Source organism: Chamaea fasciata, unplaced genomic scaffold (assembly GCF_029207755.1).
Source record: "Chamaea fasciata isolate MVZ Bird 193981 ecotype frontalis unplaced genomic scaffold, bChaFas1.0.hap1 SCAF_5, whole genome shotgun sequence".
Taxonomy (NCBI): Eukaryota; Metazoa; Chordata; class Aves; order Passeriformes; family Sylviidae; genus Chamaea; species Chamaea fasciata.
In genome coordinates this window covers 44,420,217-44,447,179 of record NW_027094090.1, presented here as the reverse complement: position 1 = coordinate 44,447,179, position 26,963 = coordinate 44,420,217, and the positions used below count along the sequence as shown (strand labels likewise).

General features: G+C 40.3%; 1 protein-coding gene across 2 annotated transcripts in view; it reads right to left on the bottom strand.

The window, feature by feature from the left end:
- The window catches only part of CRADD (CASP2 and RIPK1 domain containing adaptor with death domain), an 83,063-nt gene extending 63,805 nt beyond the window's left edge, over window positions 1–19,258 (bottom strand). Inside the window, exons 1-3 of one of the 2 annotated variants that reach the window (XM_066183380.1) lie at window positions 19,147–19,258; window positions 16,419–16,473; window positions 15,579–15,884 (exon numbers count right to left, since the gene is read on the bottom strand). In XM_066183380.1, coding sequence (XP_066039477.1) covers window positions 15,579–15,876 — 298 coding nt within the window. In that variant the 5' untranslated portion in view covers window positions 15,877–15,884; window positions 16,419–16,473; window positions 19,147–19,258. The remainder of the gene's footprint in view (window positions 1–15,578; window positions 15,885–16,418; window positions 16,474–19,146) is intronic. The other variant, XM_066183378.1, reaches the window with a different exon arrangement.
- Window positions 19,259–26,963: the final 7,705 nt, after the last annotated feature.

Here is a 26,963-nt window from a genome sequence, read left to right as displayed (position 1 = left end):
GTGCAAGACATGTTTCTGAGAAGACTGTGTTCACCAGGGTGCTGCCTAAAGCAAAACACCCAACTTGTAGAGAGGGGGAAAAAGTAAGTGATGTAAAACAATTCTAAAGCCATTTACATTTATTCCGTACTGAACATCATTCCCTTAATGCAGAATTCCCCATTAGAAACACCAGGAATAGCAACAGATTCAGATGTTTTTCTTCCCATGGTCAAAGGTTCACCAGGCAGCCTCAGTACACCACAAGGTAAGAGGATCATGGTCTGCCAGAAGCATAATTTTCTTGAACAACCGAATTTCAATTACTAAAATATATTCCTTTTCCATGGGAAATAAACTACTTAGGTATGTATATACATTCTGAATTCAAACTATCAAAATAGGGTGACCCACTCAAGGCTGAGCACATCTTTCATCACTTCCTCATAACCTGTAGGCAAAAACAAGTGTAGAATTGGTTGTAGTTCTGTCAAATTGCTACACGATCTCTGGCATTTGTCTGCAGATGCCAATATTTATTTTACAAATCTGAAATGGTTGGGGAAAACTTTGTAATAGCACATTTCCCATATCTTAACCCTGAATCATACCTTGTTTTGAGTGATTGTCCTCTGCCTCTACATCTGAGGTAATTAATTTTGGTGTTCCAGACATGGCATATGCACTTTGTTCACATATGTGTTGCATTATCACTTTGCATGAAAACAGTTATGACTGTGATGTTAAAAGACAGAATTTTTATTAGCTACTTCCAGTCAAATGAAAAAATCAAACCGAGTAGTAAAACCTATGCCTAAAAAGGCAGTCACTGAAAATACTGGGATTAAATGCTCAGTCTCAACTTATTCTATCCTAGACCACAGTCCTGACTGAATTTCCTACCTAGGACAGGCACCAGAGGGCTAGATGTGGGGAAATCAAGAAAATTACTGCGTATGACTATCAAGGTAAAAAAGAGGCTTGAGGGTCAAGGTATTCAAAAAATATAAGAACAGAGGGTCAAAGGGGAGTTTCATACAAGGCATCTCTGATGCCATTTTCCCCTGTCTGGAGACAGGACAGTAAAATGGAGCAGAAAGAGGTCCTGTCACACTGTTAGGATTCTCCCAGTCAAGCTTCTTTCTCATGGCACTGTGCATAATCAGCTTGACAGAGCCTGGCAAAGGTTAACAACAGGTTCCTTGACACCATGGGTGTATTAAGCAAGACAGACCTGGCATGGCTGTCCTTTCATTGTGTCTCATCCCAGTGGTTACACTACAGAAATGCTGAACAAAATCTCAGGCATCTCTCTTTTTACAGCTAAGACATGATCAGTTAAGAAAGTTTTCTGAGCAACTTTACAAATAACATAATAGATTGTACAGGTGTGAAAAAAAAATCATCAAAACCTTATACATCCCCACAACTCCAAGGCCAGGCAAAAAACACTGGTAAGTTTCTAATGTAGCTTATACAAGGATAGGATAGGATAGGATAGGATTAGGATTCCAACTTGAGAAAGCCCTTTCTTTAAAACCAAGATGAGGAAATTTGTGAAGCATAGTATGAGGAGTAAGCCCATCACCTGTGGTCAGGAATCAGTGGGTATTGCTACATAGCTGCAATGATGTAAGCAAAAAAGCAGTAACTGTAACTGTACATTAGAATTTGTGTCTGATATATAACATCCTGGAGAAGATAAAAGATCATCTCTTGAATGTCACCTCTGCAAAAGAAAGATGAACACTTTTGTAGAAGGTTACTTCAGGATCATTTTGGTATCAACAATTTTTCACTCAAGGAAGAAATTATATCCAAAAACTGAAACACAACATGCCGCTTCAATGTCATTTCCTAATAACTGTGTAAATAACCCACAGAAGTACCCCATGGTGAGGCAAAGCAGACAGCTCTTCATACTTTATACATTCTTTGTGCCAATGACTTTTTTAACCTTGTGATACCATTTGACTCAGAAGGTGGTAAGAAAGCGCATGAAGTAATAATATACTCACTCCAAATATCCTTACAAAAGCAGAACATGTAATCCTAGAGAAAGATCCAATTAATAACTTCGCTTTTAGATCTTTAAAGATGCAATACAATGACACTCATTTTATCCACAGAAATTACATTCAGCTTTTCTCTGGTATGTATGACCAATATGCTTTGCATGCCAGAATTAAATCAACTACCTGTTACAATGTTGACTGATATATAAAATGGTTATGAACATGAAAATAGTAAACTGAGAATGAAAAGTCTATCTAGAATGGGGAAAAGGCACAAAAGTTGTGGTGCAGGCATGACTGGAGTCAGATAAGGAGAAAGGTGGCTCTTAAGAATTCGTGTAAGGGAGCATTCATGTAAGGGGTATGGGATTTTATACCCTGCTCCTGTATTACTTTACCCAATAAAGCAAAGGACTTAACATATTTAGAGTGTAGCTCTTCATTTTTAACATAATATAAATGCTTTTCTTGATGCACAAGATTAAATTAGGAGTCTGAATAACTAGTGATAGCTCAAAGGGAAGAAAAATGGTCATGGTAACAGCTTGTAGAGTCAACAGGAACTGAGCAATAATAAAAGCAAAAAGCTAAACTTAAAGCACAAAACAGGAGAAAAGGATTTTGTTTATCGGTGCATATCTGAGAGGTGTACAAATGTTAGCTGGTGCCAAATCAGAAGGGAAATTAATGCCTGGAAGTACAGAATCTCTTACTACCTCCCTCTTCCCACCAAGAACAGGCATGCTTTGGGACTCTGCACCCACTTCGATGCTCCAGGATTAATTAATTAATTAAAGTTATTAGATCCCCAATTCCAGGACTTTTGGTGTTTTCCAGCCATGTGTGGAATGAGTTCCGAATTAACCCACAAGCAGTAATGCAAGACAGTGATGAAGTCCGAGGCTTGTCTGGATGTGTGTATCCCAGACGATGCTGCTGACATGATGACAACTGTCCCAGAATGAACCTATGAGTTGAGGACAACACATAATAAATAGTGTTTGTCTGTATGTACAAAAATGGGAGGGTTTCCAGTTTTAAATATACAGCATATTATTTAGTACAAGAAGCACTAGGAATGGCGATTGCAGAAATAATTCATAGCCCTACCAGGGGGAATCAGTTGGCATGAAAGCAGTACCAAGAAAGGGACATTCTATATATTTCTTCTTCTTAGAGCTCTGTAGCTTTACAGACAAAAGTTACCCTATATTTGATCATATTTAACAAAAGAATGCTGAAGTTGAAAGACAAAGATGCAGTACACTTTGTCTTGAGGGGCACTATTATGAGGGATGGACACTAACAAACACACACAATCTGAGACCAATGTAAAAGGCTTACACACAAAAGCAAAAAGCTAGTTCTGCCTTTCCTAACATTTACAGCTAATATAAACACAGCAGATTTACAGAGAAAATTATAGGATTACTGTTGCTATAGTTATAAGATTATTTTTCTTAAAATCCCTAAGTAATTTCAGCACTTGTCAAAGAACTTTTGAACTGGAAGAAACAATATATTTGTGCATACAGAACAAGAGAAGGAAACCTTAGCATAATGCCTTTTAAATCAGATGACAAAAATACTCTGATACAGGAGGAATTTTACCAAGTGCATGAGCTACTGAGCAGTGAAAGCAAAAGCTGTTAAATCATAAATTCAAAGCAGTAAATCACGGTTCCCTTCATATCTGGCTTTGTGGAAAAAAACAAAACAAAACAAAACAAAACAACAAAAAACCAAAACAAAACCAAAACCAAACAAACAAACAAACAAAAAACTGGGAGAAATTCTCTAAACCAGAGTCTGGTATGCCAAGAATTTTCCAGAAGGGTGCAGCAGCCAATGGCAAAATGAACACTGCAGTGGACATTTAATCACACAAGGAATGTCTCTGATCAGCATTAGCCAGGAAAACACCTTGTCATGCAGCAGGCTAAAACACGACACTTAAGTGAACAGCAGAGTTTACACTCCAATTCTTCATTACATTAGTCTGGATAGAAAGGCAACAGCTTTTTCTCTAAATGACTCGATATTTATTCTATACACTACAGTAGGTGGAAAACTGCAAAACAAAACAAAAATGCTAACAGAACCCAAACATGAGACCCTGTAATATTCCCCTGGACTCTCTGTGCCTCCTTCAGTGGAAACACAGTTCACTCCTACAGACCTACAGACTCTGTTTATATATACATTATAGCCCAATCCTTTGGATAATTGAAGTAAACTTGGAGCAAGTAATTTGACTGAGGCCAATGAGCATGCTAACAAGCATACAGTCACACAAACAAATGTTTGCAGGTTGAGTTTGACAATAAAAATACATTAACGCAGATCTCTTAAATTAGCTATTCCAATTAAATTTTAGCAAGGTACATGCTCCCACTAATTGGAATGTGGACAGCATGCAAGATGACTATTGCCTTCTGGAGACTGAGGAGCTCCTTTCAGGACTTTATCCTGTGGAAGGTATCAGATCAATGTAGTGCCATGCCAGGAGCTGGACAACTTTATATTATCTCAACAGAAGCATGGTAACAGCCTTTAATTAAACAATAGACATTGGTCTTAAACAGGTATTACTCATTTCTTCTTCTATATTTTACCCTTATATATATTTTATTTTACATATTTTCTATATTTAATCCCTAACATAAGTAACAACTTTAAAGAGACAAGTGAATCATATGTATCTATCCTCTGCATAGGAAAAGGAGTGTTGCACTTAGTTGAACAACTTAAAGATCCATTTAACATTGCTATGTATGAGAACTAGGATGAATGAAACATAAACAATGATAAGTGCAAACAAGACTCTCAGTTACAGAGTCGATTCTACTCCACTGAGGTGCAAGGCAGAGACACAGGTTTATCATCAATCCCCTTATCCCAGAACAGGTCCAAATCACTTTGCTGAAATCCATGCACAATTTCTGAGGAAACTTGGGGGCATTAAGAAGGGGATTCACAAAGGCCAGGACACCAACTCAGAAGTTGCCTCAATTAGCCCAGGTGAAACAAAGAGAGGAACTCAAGCCCTATCTCTTTCTAGGACTTAGAAAAAGTTTTTTCAACTACTGGAAAGGACTTCATTCTACTCAGATTTCAATATGAGCTCTCTCTTGGAGCATGCCTCCACAAAATATTTTCAAACACAGCTGAGAAGGCACTCCTTATATAAACCATAGATGAGCTTCTTAGGGAAGTGTCTAAGACATTAAGTCACAAGGACGTTTCCTACTTGTTACACCATGGGGTGACATCAACATGACACTATTCCATGTGAAGAGCTGCACCTTGCTGCCAGCAGCTGGCAGGGATGCAGCCCTGTCTGACAGGTGTGTGCTGCAAACATCCACAACATTTGGCACCGTGGGGTGAAATCGCCGGAGAAAGGCCTGGCCGTGCATGCCAACAGCAGTGGTGAGCAAGGCTTTGCATTGCTTGGCATGGCTGACAGGCAGCCTGGGACCTGCTCAGAGCAGCCTTTCAAGTGTCTGTGGTGCTCTGACAGCAAGAGCTGCACCTCTGGGCACCTGGCTGAAAGCACAACCAGCAGCTTGCTGGGGAACGATTTAAGGCTCCCCATTTAGAATCCAGGTGCCAGCAAGAGGAGTGCACTGGGAATCCTTTCATTTCTACTGCCAACAGCTGGATAGCATTTCTAGCTATAATCTGAAGTTGCTTTTAAAACAAGTACTTTGCAGATGTACTCATCATTTCCGCCATGAGCACATTAACCAAGGGGATGATAAGAGTATTTTGCCACCCTGACTGCAGCAATCACTGGTAAAGAATATGAATATTAAGCTAATCTTATGTGGGATGTAGCAGAACTGGATCACAGGGAAATAAATGACTTTTTAATTAAATGGAAGAGGAGTATGAATAAAGAACATGTCACTTTCAAAAGCTGAGCAAACAAAGCCATTGCCTAGAGTGAAAAAATTCATAGTTAAATAAATATTTTCTTCACATAGAAATACTTAGAAGTACTGGCTTTCCTTTTCATTCCAGCTCTTCTTTCTCAGTGGTTACTTTGCTAAGGATTCCTATGCCCCTGCTTAAAGGCAGCACCACCTGTCTGTGGAGGAAGGCTACCTCCCACCAGAGCCAGCCAGAGATCCCTGGGGCTGGCAAGGGGCTTAGTCAGTCCTTTACCTGTCAAAGTCCTTTTACTCATTCCTAGCACATATTTTATTAGAAAAATCAAAAATTGAAACAGGCTGTTCATTAAAAAACTTACAAATGAAAGCTAAGACTTTTCAAAGCATATGCCCAGGACTAAAATCTCCTTCTTCAAAGCCAAGGGGAGCTTACCCTTGAGCTTGACAGGAGAAGGGCTGAGTGAGCTTGGGTTAATGATGAGTACTTTTGAAAATCTCAGGCAAACTGATGAAACAGTAAGATTAAGAAGGTTGACAGAAGAAGTGGTGCACTAATATGGATTTATTTACATTGATCCAGTGCATTAATGCTTATTTCCTGCACATACAAACCCTACAGCATAAATCAAATTGGCTCATTCTCTAAATGTAAATTGGAAGGAGCACCGAAGCCTCACTTCAGTTTGCAGCAGCGGAGATCGTCATAACACATGTACAACTCCTTGCCAATTCCAACTCATCAATATATGAAGTTTTCTCATTTGCAAGAATGAATTACTCAGTTACAAGTTTTCTCAGTTACTCTGGAGCATGCGTTAGTGTGTATCTGAGGGGTACAAGGGACATTAAGTAGCATCAACAAATTTATTCACAAAAAAAGCAAGAGCAGGAAAAAAAAAAAGGAAACTCTGACAGTATACTGGAACAATAGCCTAATGGGAAAAAAGAAGCAACAGCATTGGTTTTCTGTTTACACAATTGCCAAGTAGATAAAAGTTGGCTTTAAAAGTCTTGTATACAGAACACTAAATCTTCTAACAAGACAAACTGTATCTCATGGAGGTAAGGAGCGATGCTCGGGTGCTCTAGTTCTCCTTCACATAAACAAATATATGACTGTAAACAGATCTGGAAGGAAAACTTAGTTGCATATGGCAGTGCAGGGAGGGCTTCAAGATACACTAACCATGTGTAATTAACTGCATCCTAGAGGAACCTCCTGACCTTTGCCATACAAGTGATATTTCCTGGTGAGAATTAAATCACACCACTGCTGATACTCTCTGTTGACAGGCAAAAGGAGTGTAGAGTCTAAAATAGTAATAGCTTTCCAGATGTGGAAGTTATTTTTCTTTGAAGGTCAAGTCATGCTGCCATGTCAGTGCAGGGAAGACAGCATAGCACCCATTCTTTCACCAGAGAGAACATTTTAGTCATCAGTGGCAAGGCCTTTGTCCTGCTCTGGTCAACAGGAGTCTGGCCTCTGACTTCACTGGAGTCAAGACTTTTACTGAGAGACACTACTTAGCATTTTTACTGACTTTGGGAGGTTATGCAGCCTCCACAACCCAGATAAGTTAAGGTGAATGTGTTGTCTGCTTGGTTGGTTTTTAAATAGTATACATAGACTTAGCTTCTGAAAGATAATAGATTTTCCTGTGCAATAAAAACACAAAAATTAAACCAATACTTTTAGATGATGCTACAGGGCAACTGTGAAGGTGCTAAAAGAGGAGCTGGTCAGCTCTGAGAGAGAATATTAATGAAGAAAAAGATTCATAAAAATAAGCCTAGAGAATCTTAGGCAGAAAGTTTTGTCAGTTACTCTGGAACACATATTAGCATGTATCTATGGGCCACAAGAGCCATTAATTAGTATTGACAGAATGCCTATATTGATGACATAATGCAAAAATAACAACTGTATATTCTTTTTTTTTATGCTTACAAGTGGCTTTATCAAGCTGCAGGATCAAGTCCTTACAAGAAAGTTTCCAGTCTGCTCCAGAAAACACTTAGCACTGTCTGTACAAAGCTTCTTCAATGGTTGCTAACAAGACCAACTGTGGGAAGTTAGCAACAACTAAAAAAATGGTCTCAAGGATCATAGAGGATTACATCTATGCATGTTTTTGGAAATAAAAAACATGGGCATAATTTTATCATATTGTGATGCAAGTTGAGGTGAAATATTGACAGAAAATTAAGGCATTTTGTCTAATGGAAAACTATAGGTAGTGAACTCTCTAAGCCATTTGGAATGGACATACTCCAAGATGAGAAACAGTACTATAAACTCTGGGAGACAGAGATACTGAAATGACCAGAGGAAAAAAAAAAAAAGGACTTATTTGCATGCGGCAGCATCCCTGATTTGATGCCCATCTACATCTGTATGGATGTATGAATATAGAATTCTGGGAGGAAAGGATTCCAAGATGGCAGGTTCCACTAACGGACAAAACCACCTCATTCCCTGGCCAGAGAAGGCTACATCTGTATCAGCAAGCAGTACAGAGCAATAGGAGAGTAGATACACACTGATACAGACTATGCTGAGGATCTGGTGTTCAAACTACACACAGCTGGAAGGTTTCACTTCTAACTGCTTCTGGTCTGCTCCTATGGACCCAGAGACCATTTTCCAGTTTAGATTCACCTGAAAGAAATGTAATTCGAACACTCCCATTCACTTAAAAAACACATTGCTAATCTGAAGGCACACATACACATCCCTGTGTCAGCAGCAGTTGTATTTGGAAAAAAACAAACAAACAAACTATATACTGAGCTCAGAGAGTTTGACACCAAAGTTACAGAATTACAGAAAAAATTAGGTTGGGAGGGACTTTTGGAGGTCATCTAGTCCAACCTCAAAGTAAGGCCAGTTTCTGAGTCTGATCAGGTTGCTCAAGGTCTTATACTGTTGAGAGTTAGGTGTCTCTGAGGATGCAGATTCCAAATCCTCTTTGGGCAGTCCTACTTGGTCTGCAGACTCTCGTGGTCAGTGCTTAACTGTCACATGAATTTTTTAAATTCGATTCAAACATACTTTCCCTCACTACAGCTTGTGGCTGTGACTTCTTTTCCTTTTGAAACACACCCACAGGAAGTGTCCGCCGCCATGTTTTTTGAGTCTACTTGGTCTTCTATCCTTGAAGAACAAACTCAGTTGTTTCAGCCTTTCCCTGTAGCTTAGATTGAACTAACCATTTTAGTGGTGCTCCACAGTACTCTAGCTTATCCATCTTTCCTTTGTACTGGTGGCATAAAGCTAGACAGAGTATTTTAAACACAATCTTCTAATACCAAGTATAGGGGAATAATCACTTCCCTCAGCCTGCTTGCTGGCTTTGCTCTTGCTGACAGTCTTGTGTGTGGTTAGTCTTTATCATCATACTTGTTGTCTATCAAGACAACCACCTTTTTTAATCCAGATTTGCAACTGGCCAGTCAGTGCCCATATTGTGTTATTTTGTGGGAATTTTGTATCCCAGGTGCAGGACTTCACACCTCCTTCTCCTGAACATCACGAGGTTCTTGCTGGCCCGTTCATCCAGCTTGCTAGGGTTGCTCTGAGAGGCAGTCCCACTCTCCTGTGTCAAGTTATCCCCAAGGTCCGGAGTCATCCTGTTTTCCAGCTTCAGGCACCATTCAGGTCATGGAACACTAAGTGACAAGTGAGCAGACAAAGTTAATTCACCTACAAACTTCCTGAAAATTCAGCCACTCCCATCACCCAGACCTCTGACAAAGAACTAGCCCTACTGTCAGCCCTGAGAAATGTAATTCCTGATTAGCCACCAGTCAGATGAGCACTGAAGCTGCAACCACAATCTTCTTAGACTGTTGCTCTGACCTTTCTTTCAGCCACTGTGCAGGTCATCCATTCGGTCCCTACCTTCCCAGCTAGCAACAAGAATGCTACAAGACTGCACTGAAAGCCTTGCTGAAGTCAATTAAATGAAATCTGCTCACTCACAGAGGCAGCTGTTTTATTATAGAAGGCAAGAATCAAGTTGGTTAAGCTTGATTTACGTGTGGTATGGCCAAGGTGCCTGTTCCCTGTTATTTTACTGCATTTTGTGCATTTGGCTTACCACAGCCTACCAAACATGACTGAAAACAGCCTCTCAAAGACATAGTCTGGCTCCCTCAGCCCTCTCAGATACATCCCATCTAGCTCCATGGATTTGTGGAGAATACTGCTTGGACTCAATCCCTTCATATGGGATCACTGAGCTCTACAGTCATCCTTAATCTGCTGAAGTACTATTATAACCATATGAGAGAGTAGCAAAGTCTGATGATTGGCCAGGTCTTGGCAACTTCTGTGATCCAGTCCTTGGGGAAGGAGCAAACTTTGGAAGGCATCAAGTCTGGTCACCATATGGATGTGTCTACTTCCTATACCTGGGAGTCTTCAATACCAGTTACCCATTGCTTCCTCTTAGTGGCACTGGTTAAGAGTAGTTGATTTGGCACAGCTGGTCTAAACACCTCTCTTGCCTGAACGCACTCCTCCTTTCTTGTTTCCAGGTCTGTATGTTTTATTAAATCTGTATTTTATTATTATTAGTCTCACATATGTTACTGAGTACAACACCAAGTACGGGTATATCTTTCCATTAACTTACCTGAAAGAAACTGCTTGAGATGGAAACACTACTTCCTAACACTGATGCCTAAGATTCAGGCTTCTCAAAGTGAAAACATAAGATGTAAGCAGCATAAAGCCAGCTAGTTACAGACAGAGCAAAATGAGAAAGCAAGGAGATGCTCCTTAAATTGAAAGAAGAAAAAAAAATCTATATACACATTAAACGAAAATACATACATGGAACACTCCATAGTACCAGAGAAGTCAATTACTTGCCCATGTTGTGATGCACATGGTTAATACTGAGTGTGTGCACAAACCTTTAATGCCAAACTTCACAGATCTCGCTGCGGTCAGGAACACAGCCAAAGCCATAAATGTAACACCCGATTTTCAGGGGAGATGGGAATGTGGAAAAGAGTTTGGGAAATTCTCCTATGAGGATGCCTTTGAATTGTTCCAGATAAGCAGAGAACATTTCCTGTAGCCTCCAGGCATGAGAATGTGGCACAAGGGCATTTCTCCATCTCCAGGTCAACCAAGTGAGGCCAAGGCTGCTAAGCCCATCCCTTTCCTTCAGACATACATGGGAGGAAACTCCCCCTTCTGCCACTGGACTATACAAGAGAGGGGAGGGAAAGAGAAGAAAGAAAAAAACTGCTATCTTCTGTCCACCATTTTAGAGAGAGAAAAGGAATTCCTCAGCTGCTTTTCCTACCTGACATCTAAATGGAAAAGGCAAGAGATCAGGCTGTTTCCTCACTGCACTAGATGGGAGAGGAAGCAGGATAGGAAGAGGGCAAGAAGCAGCCAACAGAAGGTAAGAAGAGATACTAAAATTCCCCATGTACTAATGCTTTTGCATTCAAATCCAAATTCTTAGAAATCCACAACCCAGCTGAGAAAAAAGGACTTTGGGAAAGTTGCAAGGGGACGGACGGATGTCTGGCTTTCTCAGCATAAGTACATGTTTTGCTTTGTTTTGTATCTGCATGCTTCATCCGAAGTGTTACACAACATAAAGCTTTATATAGCTATATGACACCACACACTTCCCACACATCCAGGGAAAAACCTCAACCACACTAGAATTTGTTCAAATGAACACCCAAGTCTAGCAGGACACTAATGTTGACTAGGTACCACAACAAAATTATTCATTAGAAAATATTTCCTGCCTAGTTGTGAGAGTACAGCTTTCCCATGGCAATTCTGATGTCCTACATTCACTAACGTTTGCCAAATAGCAGCAGCTGTTCCAGGATTTCTTTGGCAAACCCCGTATCTCACTTTTTTGTTCTCAGTATGCTGCAATTTCCTGTGGAATGAAGAAGTCATCTATACTAAAAAGAGGTGCAGTATACTAACACTTTTGGAAGTAAATTATTTTACAGCACATGTATTATGGAGAGAAATATAATAATTGGGCTGAGAAATTCCCAAGTGGAGAGAGATTAGAAAAACAATCTGATAAACAAACACCATCAAAACTTGTATTTTTTTTATTCAGTGCAAAAAAAATTGGGTAATTGTTGCTGTTTGCTGTTCCTAGAAAGAAGGGAATTCTGCTGCCAACAGCTGTAGTTTTTCATAGGAATTATAAGACTATATTGAAGATTTATGTTCCTGACAAAGGCATAAAGTTATCCAAACTAGGGCAGAAAAACCAGAACAGGCTTTTCCCAATGAAACAGACACACATTACTTTTGTTAACTCTTACTAAGCAGAAGTTTTGATCTTCAAAACCAGAAACTCATGCTGTGGTTGATGCTTACAATGATCAAGTCTTGCAATGCCACTCTGCACAGGGTGAACTGGCTTATCACAGGTTGTTACACAAGCCAGAAAGGTACCCTAACATCTTTGTATCAATTAAAGTCATAAATACTTACCTTTAAACTTCCTTCTTGAGATTTTGGGGTTTTTACAACTATGCTTTTCCTAGTTTATGAAAAGGTTTCCTCAAAGCTGTGGCCATCAGACATATCCATAGGAGAGAGGAGAATAAGGACCCTAGGCAAAAGGCTGTCCTTGCATAAAGTAAACAAGCAAGGGGAAGAAACCTTGGGTCTCTTTGCTTCAGTTTCACAGATGCAGGTGGCCCTTCCTGCCTGCACATCACCCTCCTGATTCTCATGGAAAAAAACTGTTCCTCATGCACTGCAGGAATAAGGTCTTCTGTGTTCAATGGAACTGTATCAGATAACAGTATATAGAAGTATTATTTTTAAGTTTAGTGACATTCAGCAATAAAACTCAGGATATCAGAGGTTTTAAAGTTCATTTATTTGCAAGCAGCCAAACAGCATAGTCTGGGTTGAATCTTGGGCAAATTTACAGTTCCACTCTATGCTGTTCCATGAACATTACACTGAGTTACACAAATTGGGAATCAATAAATCCATTGCCTTGAAAGAATTTGCTCAAAGACTCACAATGAGTCAGTGGTAGCATCTTGCCTTGGAAGCAAATTTGCCTTCCATTTTGCAGTTGCTTGGTCCACCAGATCATATTTATAGAACATCAACAAAAATATTTTTATTTCTGACTTTCTGAAATTACTGTTTGTTTGATTTGTTGGTTTGGGCTTGTTTTTCACTAGGAAAAAAAATAGACTATAAGCTTCTAAATAATTACAGTTGTGATTTTTTTTGACCAACTATACTTCTCAGCTGAAGGAAGGATAGAACAGCTGATCTCTTTGAAAAAAATGCAAAATAATTCAAAGGCCTACACAAAAAATCACTGTGTACATGCCAGTTTTGAGGTTCAGATAGACATAATCTAATAGTCTATTTAATTACTGACTTTAAAAATCCTACATATAATCAGTGAGAAGCAAGACTAAAATAAAAGCTTCCATCAAGGATCAATTCACTACCACTCCTTAGTCCTGCAAAAGGGTCTGTAAAAACTGAGGATATTTTCCTTTACAGAATTTTAATTGAGCATAACCAAGTGAACAGAAAGCATTCCATTTCCATAGTATTTATGAAAAGAAAAGAAGTTTTAGGTCTAAAAGAAGGATAGTATATACGGCAAGCTGTTTTCACCACAAATGGCTTCTTTAAAACAAATCACCACTGACAAATACTCAGTTATAAGAATAGTTTCCAATAAGGCAGAAATTAACTTATCTAGCATGGCACTAGAGAACACACTTAATTTTAAATGTGCTTATAGTTTTATTAGAGCCAATGGCTTTTTCCTTGCTTAAGGCTAAGCATATGTTCATGTATTTCGCTAAGACAAAAGCTTCCAAGTCTGTTGTTAGAATGCAAAATAAAGCTTTTTATCCCAAACCACATTTTCTTGCACGTAATCAGGGCTGATGCTGCCACCATAGTTTCCAATTCATTCCAGGGCACACTCAGCATTTATGAGGGCACAGATGGTGCTCTCTTTGGTTTCTAAAGAACGTGCCTGAATATTAAAACAAACTTGGCTTTCTGTCTCCTACCCTGTTCTTATTCTCTGTATTACCACCATAAAAATAACAGGAACCTTTGATCTGACCTGGAAGCCTTCTCTAATTTACACACAAAATTTGGCAATAGGACTATCAAGTACAGTCAGCCCACTCGAAACCAGATAACCAGAAATCCTGCATGTCAGTCACAAGCGATCAAGAGCAGGAACAAGCAATCCACTAAACAATCAAAACGACAAAAATTGGTAACATTTTTTTCAGTAACAAACTACTTTGTACCAGCTGTATTTAATGGCTGTGTGTGTCTGGATATGTAAGGTTATTCACTGGCTTAAGCAGCAATTATCAAACGAAGAGGCCGATTTGTAAGGCAAGTAAAGAGCACTAGCATGACAGAATTTAAGTGAGCAAGGCCTTTCCCAACACACTCAATGCCACGGTTTGCATTATGCTGAGAACTTGTAGGCAGCACAGGACATTTATACCCAAATTTTGAAAATTATTTACTTTTTTCCAAGCACACACAGAGCAATGTACACAGAGACCAACAGAAAGACCAGCTGTCAAAATATTCCATTAAAAATGTCATAAGGTAAGATATCTCAGATTTGTCCAGCAGATCTTGAGAAAATGTTCTTGAACATGCGGCTAACTGAGACGCAGGTGCACGTGATGGTCAATGGGTCTTAGCCACCCTTCTTCACAGGCTTTCAGTCTCATGCAAAGCACACTGACACTGGAAAAATGACATGTCATGTGCATCAAAATATGTATGATCAAACTCAAATGGGGGTACAGCAGGAGGGAAGGGCTTGGAGAAAGATTAATCAGACTGCTTGGAAAAGATGTTCCCAAGTGAGGACTATTTCACTACCTTGCTGGTAACATGAGGTTAGCAGCCAGTGCATGCTGCCGGAATCTGGGATAAGAAATGTGCACTTAAAGCAGTTGTCCTGACTTCAAAACAGCTCAGCAATTGCATGCATAGGCTGGTAAAGAAAACACATCTGAACAAACATCAAGCCTAGAAAACTAGTTTTAGAAGTACATTCAAATGCCAAAAAGCCAGGGATTATACTAAATAATCAGTTAGCTCCTATATTTGTTTTAAAAACAAGCAACGGCTAGTAATTTTGCAAGTAATGATCCTAGATATTTGCACTCCACTAAATATAATAAACTAGATAAATCTAAATTAGCACACAGTACTAAATCAAAATTACATTAAAATAATAATAAAAGAAAAAAATAAAAACTCTGTAAATATAAATGATTCAGGAACAAACCACTGTAAAACATACATAGAACAATATTAGATATGAATGGCAAAGACAATGTTCTGCAGCTAGTCAAAACTGCTTTTTATAGTCCATTGCCTTTGAGGCAATGGATCATGGGTCCTCCTATATCCCAGCCTCTCCCAAGGTAGCCCCTCCTGCTGTCTCCTGGTCCTCCGAAACTCAGCCCCGCTCTTGTCTTGAACTTTGCAATATTTCCTGGTGTTTGAGTGGCTTCCAGGAAATTCAGGCTGTTCCCTTTTCTTGGTATCGTGAGTTTACACGACGCATAACTTGAAGTTACTGGTACATTGAATACTTTTAAAATTATGGCTTGAGAACAAGCTTCAAAAGAGCAGCAACAGCAACCCTGGCCTTACCTGAAGGATCTTGTATTGTCATTTCCTTACGCTTCTGCATCAGCTTGTCCTTAACCCATGGGAACTCCTGTAAGGAATCCAAGAATGCATCAAAAGCTTTGGGTCCTCTGGTGGGGAGAATATCAAGGAGCATCATGGTTTTCCTCTGACTAGTGGTTTGGGCTTTTATTTCTTGAACATGACTGTCTGTGAGAATCCCTTCTTGGTAGAGATACTGAATAACGAGTCCATCCACCAGCACTTCTGTACAGAGCTCCAGGCGCAGGGAACGTAAAAGCTGCTTGTCTCTGGCATCCATCTGGCAACCTGGCGTGAGCAAAAAGGAGTAAGGAAATGTGTGATGATTAAAATACTTCAACCTTTAACATCCAAAAGTGATGTCTGACACCTGTCAACCTTAACAGAAAACTCCAAACTCAGGATCACCAACCTGGAAAAACTACTAATGATCCCCATCATCTTCTTTCCACTCAGATTTCACTGTCTCCCAAGGTAAAATGATGCAATTTCTGGGAAATCCTAGACAGGAATAGAACATTTGGCACTGCAAAGACCAGCCCTTTGCTGGAGTGAAACCCATGCCAAATAATCCTGCTATTAACTGGTTAAGGTCCATACTAAATGCAGCTAGAGTACTTGCCAGTCCTTAAGAGACACTAACTCCCCAAAATTAAAGAGATGTCACACCTGACCACTGATTCAATTACAAAAGCAGCAGCACGACTGGTAGATGCATCTCAGCCAGGCAGAAGCAGCAGCAGCTGGGACAGAATCAGCAGGCAGCTTTGACCTACACAATGCATGTCAAGTTTAGGAGGGGTAGAAACGTACCTTACGTACCAGGTCATTCTCACCCTTGAATCATCCTGGAAGACTGCTCTGGAACTCAGCTGTTCTGATGAGAAGAAACTTTCTTTGAATTTCCATCTCAAATTTATCCCCTTCTATTTACAGGCATTTGTTCTGCCAAAACGGTTCCTTAGCTGAAGTAGCTCTTTTCCCTCTCTTCTAATGTGCTCACAGGAAGTGATCAGATGCCCTCTGCCAGCTTCCATTTCACCTGACTGACACTCTGACTAGACAAAAAGCTGCAAAAGATGCATTTTAGAGCCACTCTACAAAAGAATAATCAGGGTCCAGAGAGACCAAGCAGCTCATCCAAGATCAAGACAGCAGTCCATGCCAGACCTTCGAACCAAATCAAAGTGTCTAGTCTAGACCTTAACGACAAACATATCCCTGGGCCCATTAATGGCACTTGAAAAGGAAAATGACAACACAATTAAATACTTTTGCATGACTAAATAATGAAGTCAAAAAATGGCAGCAGGTGTTGTGTGTGATTACCAAGAGGGTTTCTCATAATTAAGCTAGACGCTGCTGTTTGAACCGCTAGACCTCGCAGAAACTCTACTTCATTCAGCTTGAGGATACAAAGAGAGACAGAATTTTCGAAGCTTTTGCATGAAACCTGATGAGGTCTTTTTACCATCAGAGGTGCTTACTGACTCCCAGGGCCCCATCAAAGATTGCTTGGTTGGCCTGGTTGTTAAAATCCAGGAGGGTGACCAACAGAATATATTGGCATGTAAATAGCACCATGGGCAGAAAGCAAGAGCACAGTGCCATGAGAGAGAGACTGGAAAACCCTGTCTGTGACATGCTCTGACAAAGCTACTTTCCAAAAATGCTTCCATCAAGTGCCAAAAGCACCGTTGGAAAGCATCTTCCTGAAGGACTCCATCTTTGCCAGATCACCCAGTGCATTTCTCATCTACTGAAGTGAATTTCAAGGTGTTTACCTTCTGTTTAGGGATCATGTGGGAATCAAACACTGCTACGCCAGCCCGTGTCCCTAAGAAATGCTAGTTTGCCAAGCAGAGTTCAAACATCAAACTCCATCATGGACTGAGACAGTACTGCAAGCAGGGAGATGGAGAAAGAACAGGCAAGAATGAGAACGGGATTTTCCCACTTGATGTTAGGATGCGAATTTTGGACAAGTGCAGCTGAAGATTCTGGTCTCCAAGACACAGTACCTTTACACTACAGGAAGCAATCTCTGGACTACAGCAAAATTCAGGCCACTTCTACCTTCTAGGAGAACATCCCTGAGCTCATGAAGCACTTGCAGAGTCCAAGAAAGGCATCCAGCAGCATCTCTGAGGGTGTCATCTCAACCCAGGCAGAAAACTACTTCAGATACTACAAAATTTTTGTGTTTCACAATCTAAACGGGCCCCAAGAGGCCCCATTCAGGAGCCTCCTCACACGATGGATGAGGACTGTACAGAGCATGACAAGTTCCTCTTCTTCACAACCAAAGCAGCCAACACTTTTCAAAAATAAAGCTCTTACAAACCTAAGGTTTGCACCTTCGGGCACTGAGAAATGCCTATCAAGCCAGGAATCTGAAGGGGGAATTTCTGCTGAAAAAGGCCTTTGCCTTGCTGACTGCAGAGTGTGCACAACTGAGGGTTCAAAGTCCTGGCATTGGCTTGGTAAACTTCCAGGATGGGGCATACAGATTTCTAAGGTCTTTTTAAAGATAAAGTATTTCTTCATGCACGTTTACTGTGAGAAGCAAATGTCTGAGTTAGGAACTAAGCAGCTAGATATGGAAATATATCATGATTTTGATGTGTAACAGTGTTGGGACAGAGTTCAGTGCAACACAGAATTAACAAATTCATTTTAATCACAGTCTATACCTAGGGATTCAAAGTAAGCTCTGAATTAAATTTAGTCTAGTAATTTTCCAGAAAATGTGAAATATGAGATGTCCATTTACCCAAAAGATAACATGGTTCAAATGTTCCCCAGATACTTCTGAAAATGGATCTTTTCTGTTATAAAGCCCACTGTATTAAGAAATACAGCCCACGACCTGCTGAATGAGTACAGTCTTTGACTCATCACCACACCAACACAAGCAGGTCCGCATTTTTCTGGATCTGACAGAGTAACTGTCCATAAATGGGGATAAAACTTTTGATAAGAACCCCTTCTGACGCTAAAACGGCACATTCACTTAGTTCTTTTGCTTAGAAACATTTCACCGTTTTCCCGAACACCAACTGCACTCACCTGCCTAACCCATGAATGATTCTGGCTACTTACAGCAAGTCTGCGGGTTAAAAATCTTACACACACAGACACCCACCCCCCCCCAAAAAAAAAAAAAGAAGGAAGTTTTGCTTTTAACGTCCTCCCTGCCGAGGTCTGGCAGCGGCTGCTGCTGTAACAGCCAGGGGCCAGCTGCCCGCAGCCCGGCCCGAGCCCCCGCGGGCAGCACCAGCCCCGGCCTTCCTCCCCCGGCGGCCTCCCTCCGCGCAGGGCGGCGGCACTGGAGGCGGCCCCGCCGCCCCGGCCCGGCCCCCCCGCGGAAGCCCGGCCCCTGCTCCGGCCCCGCCGTGCTGGGGGCTCCGCGGCACCGCTCTCCCGCTTCCCCCTCGGCGGCGCCCGGGGCGGGACGGGACGAACCGAGCCGAGCGGGGCCGTCGGCAGCGGCCGGGCGGGCGAGCGAGCGGTGCGCGAGGAGCGCCCGCCGCCCCCGCCCCATACTTACACGGGGGGAGCGGGAAGCTACCCAGGAAGCGCCGGCGCCCGCGGAGCTTGCGCGGGGAGCACCATCTTTGTTGAAGGCAAGAGGGCTCCGCCGGAAGCCGCCGCCGCCGCCGCCCTGCTGCGGGCCGGCCGAGGAGGGGCGGCCGCTGCCGGCCCGCCGGCGCGGGAGGGGCCCGCGGCCGCCATGACAGCTGCGGGCGGCCGGGCCCCAGCGCCCGCCCGGCTCGGGGCCTGGGGCCGCCGCCGCCGCCGCTGCCGCTCGGGGCCGCCGCCGGGGCGGGGACGGGAGGCGTCTCCGCCGAGGAGGCGCCTGTCCAGGAGTTCGGAGGACCTGCCGCGCTCTCAGGAGCCAGGCTGGTGGGGGTGTTTAGTGAGAGGAGGGGTTGTATCTAAAATTAAATTAGAAATTACGAAATTGCAGTTTTAATGACATTAGAAACAGCTGAGCTCATTACTTTCTAGGCAGACTGGTTCCTATTTGCGAGTGTGCACTAAGCTGAACTCCATCCTTAAGCTGGTATCGTCGTAACAAACACAGAGCAGTATGATATCGAATACTGTACACATTTAGCTTCATTACTTTCATCTGAACAGCCTGAAAATGAAGAAACTTTAATAGATGAAAACCATTTAGTAAAGTAAGAGCTGGCCTGTATCCACCAAAGTGTTATGCACACTGTTCTTGTTTTACTTCTCTATTACTAAATACTGTATTATTCACTTCATTTTATACGGATACCTGAAGCCGAAATACGGTAGAAAAGACTGTGATTCACAGAGCTGTAAAAATGAAGCGGTGTCACTTTGGCTCCCACATCACGGAATAACTTATTTCCATCTTCGCATAGGTGTCAGGTGTCACAGGGCATTGAGTGGTGTCAGCCCTTTTTCTTTCATGTGGGGACCGCAGTAGCGATGACAGGGGGAAAAAAAAATTAAAAAAAGATCTTCCAGTGCTGAAACGTACTACCTTTGAAGCTGCAGGCAGCCACAGCAAGCTGGCTGTGGACTGCGCAGCGTGCTAATACCTACCCTCTGGAAAAGTCAGAAAGGTGGTTGCTGCGGCTGCTGCAAGAGACGTTGTTACCTTGGGAATCCCATTTGTACGCTCTGTTTAGACTAATCGTACAGATTTAGGGGTATTTGAAATATTTAAGGGTATTTGGAAGCTAGTTGTGGAAACCTTTATGTGCCTTTCCTAGGTACTGTAGCTAGGAAACTCTTGCCATGGAAGATTGTAACCAAAAGGATTATTGGTAGACTTCACATACTGCATATGCTTAACATGACATTTATCTGCAAGATTTTGCATTAAGATAGGCAGTCACACTCAGGAATCTTAAATCCTTTTCCTTTGATTTTCCTGTGGCTGACAGTTGAGAATTTATGTGGTCACAGAATGTAAATCAGCCTTAAAGGCAAAGTTTGTATGCTGGTTTTAAGAAATGTTTTTTAAAAATAGATACATGTATCATGTAGCCAGCATCTGTAGAGGTGCTATGTATTTGGCAGTTTTAAAGCAGTGTTTTGGTTTGATGACCTAACACTTTTATCTATAATTCTTTACAGGTAGTAAATTTGATACAGGGGGTTAAATTGCTTGTGAATAATTGATAAATAATATCTTATTACAATACATCTGATAAACCAAGCTAAATATTTTTTTTTGTCTCAGGCACATGTTATTCTTCTAGGAACGCAGACATTTAAAAATTCTAAATACTCCTCTGGGTTGTTTCAGAGCAATGCATTAACATATTTGACAACGCTGGAAGCCACACAAGTAAGTCGTCATCGGTAGCTCCAAGACAAGAAGTATGCTGCTGTTGTAGCCAAAGTACAACTGAGGTGGTTTTAAATTTTCTTGCCATGATGTTTGCAATATTATTTGTGAGAAGATATGTTTGTAAACAGCACAGAGCAGCACTAGGGAACAGAGACACCACAAACCATCTGTAGGATCGTTCCTCAATGCAGCACCACACAGCTACTGAAAGCTTCCCAGCTGTTTGTACTTCTGATTGTCAGTGCTACCTTTTTTTTTTTTTTTTTCTTTTTTTTTTCTTCTCTTTTTTTTTTCTTTTTTTTAGTCATGATGTAAGGAACTGTATTAAATCTGGAATTGGAGTGACCAAACTTGGAGACTTCAGAGAATCTCATCATTGCGATCCTGACAGCCGCTTTTAATTGCAGATAATGTGGCTGCATTTTAAAACAGAAAATTAGGACAACCAGTTACATCACTTGCATTTCCTATCTATATTTTTGCCAGATGAGGCAAAAGGTTTAGTATAAAATTAAAAGGTTTTTTAAAATTTTTATACTATCCAAGAATGTCTTAGAAAGTTAGGAAAACATATGGCTATGCATAGAGCAGCTCCAGATTCCACCCAAGGAAATTTTAGCAGTTACAGAGTCAGCATTTAGTCACGTATTTGCTTGCAGTCTGAACAGAGATAGAAAGAAGGAAAGCAGTGAAAGGAAACAGATAAGCCTAGGAAGGAAGAGGACAGCACCATAGGTCCAAATCTCATTAAGGGAAAATCTGATGTTTCCTTTTCCTTCCACTAGTTAATAACTAGTGCTGCAAATTTAATTAGTGGAAACTGTAAATGTGCTACTGGTGTTTTGGGTTCATCTTTAGCAATGCAGCCTGGGTTTTTGATTATGTAGAACAGATACGGGATAAGGATGCACAGAGTTAATACTTTAAGTCCAAGGAGAGAAGTCCTTAAATTCTTTGTTTTGATCCCATTTGGGTTCAGCTCTCACTAAAGGTCTTCAGTTCCGTTCTGGTCCAAGTTCAACAAACCTTCAGAGAGATGATTTGGTTCTATTTCAGTTTTAAGGACAAATGCATACATATATTTTATATATATTTGAGCCAGTTTGGTGTCAACTCAAACCCCCACTAACTGCTCAAATCTCAAAGCTAACGGTGTAGATTAAAAAAGTATTTCCTAGACTTTGCACATCAGTGGACCGTAGTCAATCCTGCACATCAGTATCCTCAGACTTTTAGCCTTAAAAGCTTGTTCTGTCTGGTTCTGCAGATTGAGGGACCATCAGTGGTCATCAGGACACACTTTTAAGGACTGCTGTATTCAAAGTCACAAGTCCAAATCAGTGGGAACCAAGCTAGCCAGTATCTCTTCTGACAATGATATTCACTTCACATGTGGGTTATTCCAAGTCATAATCCCAGATCTTTACATTTATTATACACTTTTAAAAATCTCACTTAAAAGTAACAAACGTTTCTAGAAACTGTACCAGAACAATAACATTTTTAAAAAAATGCTTTTGAGAGGATCCTTTGTGCTAATTAGAGTCAAGCGGTATCCAAGCATGCATGTATTTTGTTTTCTACAGACTAGTTTGTTTTCTGCTGATAACAAGAGGCCAAATGTGTTCTTAAAGCTGGCACAAGCAGATTTAATCTGTTAGGATTATGTTGTTTTTTCAGTTGTCTGCAGGACAGCATTCCAGCTTTAGAGACAAAAGAAAAAATAGGAGCCTCTAGATTTGTTTATTAAAAACACATCTAATTGGTTAAATCTCTCACAAAACCTCAGAAATTAAGAAGGGAAAAGAGAAACATATCTTGTATGCTTCCCTGTAAGTTTTAGAAAGAAGAACGCAGAAAACATTTCTGTAAGTGATGTGTCTCAAAAACAGTGTTAAAATGTAAGTCAGGATGGGCCAAACCAGGTGGCCTGAAGGCCAGATGAAAGTCTTGCAAACCATTGCTGTCCACTGCTGTCCCCTTCCCTTCCTCCCTCTTCCCTTCCTCCTCACCCTGGTCCCCATTGGCTCCCCTTTGCAGCTGTGGGCCTCTGTAATGCCAACATCCAAATCTCCCGTGCCAGTCACTGAAAACCTGGCTGATACCAAGGAAGGGAAGGGTTTGGTATAGAAAGTTTGCCCAAACAGTAGACCAAAACTTAGGCATGCTATGCTGGATGCTGGCAAGATTTGAGGGCATTAGGTGGTCAGTTGGGAAGGGGTGTTGCTCTTCAGGTGGCATTTGCTACTGAAAAAATGATTCCTTATCCCTCCTAAAAAAAAGATGATGGGCATGACTGAAGCGCATCACTGAACGGGATCAGCCCTTGGGCTGCTGCGTAATTCTGATACTTCGTGACTTCCATTCATTTTAATAATAAAGACTTTAAATTAAATGCAGATCAAAGAGATGAATTAATATAAAATATAGGTGACACGTCCTGAACTTCCTTAAAAGTAGTATTTTATTAAGAGGCATGTCCAGCATGTAGGTAACATATAGCACAGAAGATTTTAAAGCATCTTAAAATATGGGGCTTAAAGTGACTGTAATGCCTATACACTTACATTTGTTTCTATAACAAAAATAAGTATTTATTAGCAGTACTGCAATTAATTCTTAGTGATGTTTACTGTGATACAAATAATCCCTAGCAAAAAGTTATAAAAAGGGGAAATAGTTATAAAAAGGAAGCAGGCATCAAATGCAAAAGTCTTGTATACATTTCATTTAAAAAATCCAGTGAACTGTAAAAAAACTCCCATGCAATTAATATTTGGAAAACATGACTCAGTATTTCTCAGAATTTTTCATCCTTTAAATATATGAATTAATGTAGTTCTCTGTTTTTAAGTTTATTTTAAAGTTCTTTGAGGAGACTGATGAAGTACTGCAAGTCTCTTATTATTTATTATTTATCCCTGCCTTATGAAATTAATTTTTAAATGTAAAGCAGCATTTTATGAATATGAGAACAAACAAAGAAAAATCCCTAATTAATCTGAAAATCAAACATTGGCAAATAACTAAAATTAATTAAAAATTGAAGTCTGAAATCTTTTCACAAAACCAACTTACTTTACTTGCAAATTACAGCATGTGAAATGATTTTCTGCTATTTTAGATAAAAGACTGGAAGGTTGCTTTCTTTAGGAGGAGAATAGCTATTGCTTTTTGTAATCTTCTATTGCTTCCCAAGGATTTGAACTGGACAAACTCATATGCAGTACAAATTTTGAAAGGTTCTTTCTTAAAGGTTAGCCTTCAGGAACTAGTCATGATCCATGGAATTTTTTACAGATAGCCTAGCAAGACATTTGCCACTGCTTATACCTCTCCCATACATTCTGTTTTCAAACAAAAAATACTCTTAGATTAAAAATTCACTTGATCTATTTTGTTCCCTTTCAAAATGAAACCTGCCTGCCTGCAAGCTAGTGAAGCATCCTGCAGTAGGCACTGCATCCTCTATCACGGGAGTTAAAAGAAACAGATTAATTTCCAGAAAGCTGCTCACAAGCCGTTTCCCTCACAGAAAATACACGTCTGAAGCACTTCAGCTCAGGAAGGAGCTGTGCCACATCCACTGCAATCTAGTTAGACAAGGATCTCACTTTCCTAACTTAGTTCCTTCTCTCTTTTTAGCAGTGCAGCCACTCAAAGATGTTGCCCTCACTGCAGCTTAAGTTCCTATCAATGTTATTTGAAGTATAAGCCACTTTTCACCCCATGCTGAGAAATTACAGAAAGTTGACTTCTCCACCAACTTTACAGGTGGATATGTTGCAGCTCAATATTTATCAGTGCTCTTCCTACAAAAACATGAACCAGCTCAAAATCCCTTGAACAGTAAGAGTTGATCCACGACTTATTCTGCCCTCCAGATGTGTCAAACAGGGTAAGAAAAAAGCAAATGTATGTAATAAGGTGTCCAGAGCCATCTCTCAAGTTTGGAGATTCCCCCTGAGGCAGAGTGTGGGTACAGCGACTCAGCCGAACAGATCCTGTTTCAGGGCTGCAACCTGAAGAGATCCAGTTAAATTGTAACAAAGCGTTTTGAAAGGGGATTTTTGCGCTTTCAGCTACCAGATTTATGACTATTTTTCATAAAACTCCTGTTATCAAGCCTGATTCAAATAACTTCAAAAGAAGGATTTGCACTGGGCTTTGAGTCTTTCCCCATGTCTAACATACCTCTGCATTTACTATTTGTTAAATAACAGCGCAGCAAGTTGCAAATCTCGGCTATGAAACATCAATTATAGAGCAGTTTGACTGGAATCAAAAGGATTTACTTACATAAACCCTGCCCTCCAATGAAAGAAAAATCAAGACAGAAGCATTGAATTTGTTTGTTTGGGTTTTTTTAGAGTATTTTGTTCTTTGCAGCACTCACCACTAAATTTTTCCTGGATATTATCTGTTTGAAATTTTTCCTAGTAAATGCCAGCTCATTCCTTATCCTAATATAAATAGCTTTTGCTCCAGCATATATTCCTCCTTAATACCATAGAAAGGAGTGGCATTATTTTGGTATTTCAGTTCCTGGAAAAATAATGGCTCCAATTCTGGAATAAAACAAAATGAAACACAGGTGCAATCCCTTTTTAAAAATAGAATCTAAGTAGAATAAAATACACAATTTATCAGGCAGATTAATCAGCATAATTATGGTGATGTATTTTTGTATTTCTGTAGACTTTCTCAGAGGCACTTGCTACTTTAAAGCCCTGTAGATAACCTGATTATTAAACACAGTTAATCCCTCTCCTGCTTGGTAACCCTGGCATCAGGACAGACTGAGTTTGCTATAAGCTGATTTTCTTTTTCCTTGAAATTGAGCTATCTGGCCAGACTTGGTCTATGTGTGGATTCAAACTGTTCCTGGCAGCTGTGTTTCACTTAGCTTGTAGTGTGCTCTCTGTCTAAGTCAGGGATAGGGACCAGTGATGGTCAGCACCTGAACCAGTTCTGCCTCCCCATTCCTTTGACTGATACTCAGCCTATTGTAGAAACTACCCAATTTTAGCAATACTGTGGCAAATCGCCGTGTTGTAAAGTGAGCTCAGACCATGGTGACTTAAGTTATGTGTCAGTGGAATGTTGTTTCCAGGCATTTTCAGTCATGCTAATAGCTTAGCAAAATACTGAGACCTGCTGATTCTAATGCTAATAGAGAAGTGGTTTTCAGGAGCTAGGCTGAGATACCAAAGCAGCTTGTCATCCCCGCTGCCTTTGTGTATGCAGAACTAACCAGTTCAGACCTTTCAACTAACTTCTACTTATTCTATTTGGCAATTTTTTGGTTTAGATAGCAAAATTTTCATTAATTTCTATATTTTTAAAATAAAATTTCTCCTTTCAATGATGTTTTTTAATTGTTATTGAGAAGCAGCAATACAGCTTTTAAAATCCCTCAAGTCGTTGTTTCCTCTAGAAGTAAATACGATACTTAGATTTACTTTAATGACTGCAAAGTTGGCAGAAATTTTATTTTACTTTATTTAAAATGACTCTTAGACATGATACCCATGTCTAAAGATATCTCTTCCCATTTCCATTATGTGTTTTGGCTTAAGGAGAGCAAAGCCTTGATATCACTTGACTTACTTTCCACTAGAGCCTAAGATTATAGCCAAAGGAAAAATCAATAGGATTGTTATCAGGAATACAAGAAAAAGCTCTTGAATAGAGCATGTAAGTAAATACAGTTTTTAATACAATCTTTAACAAGGTAATTTACCTGCAGGAACATTTTGCTAAAATGTGAGAGTTGGCTGAGGTACAGAAATTCACACAACTATAGAATTCTGTTCTCCCTGTCATATGTAGATTCTGTTTTCTCAAGGTGATGAGACTTAGTCTCATTATAGGAGTAAATTCCTCATTGTTGTAAGATATAAAAAACCCCTCTGCCCCCCATATTCTAGTGAACAATCTTTCCTTCTTGCTAATCATTTTGTATTGTTTATCTAGAATGTGGTTACATAAAATATAATTAGGACAATACTGACAAGATCAGATTAAAATAA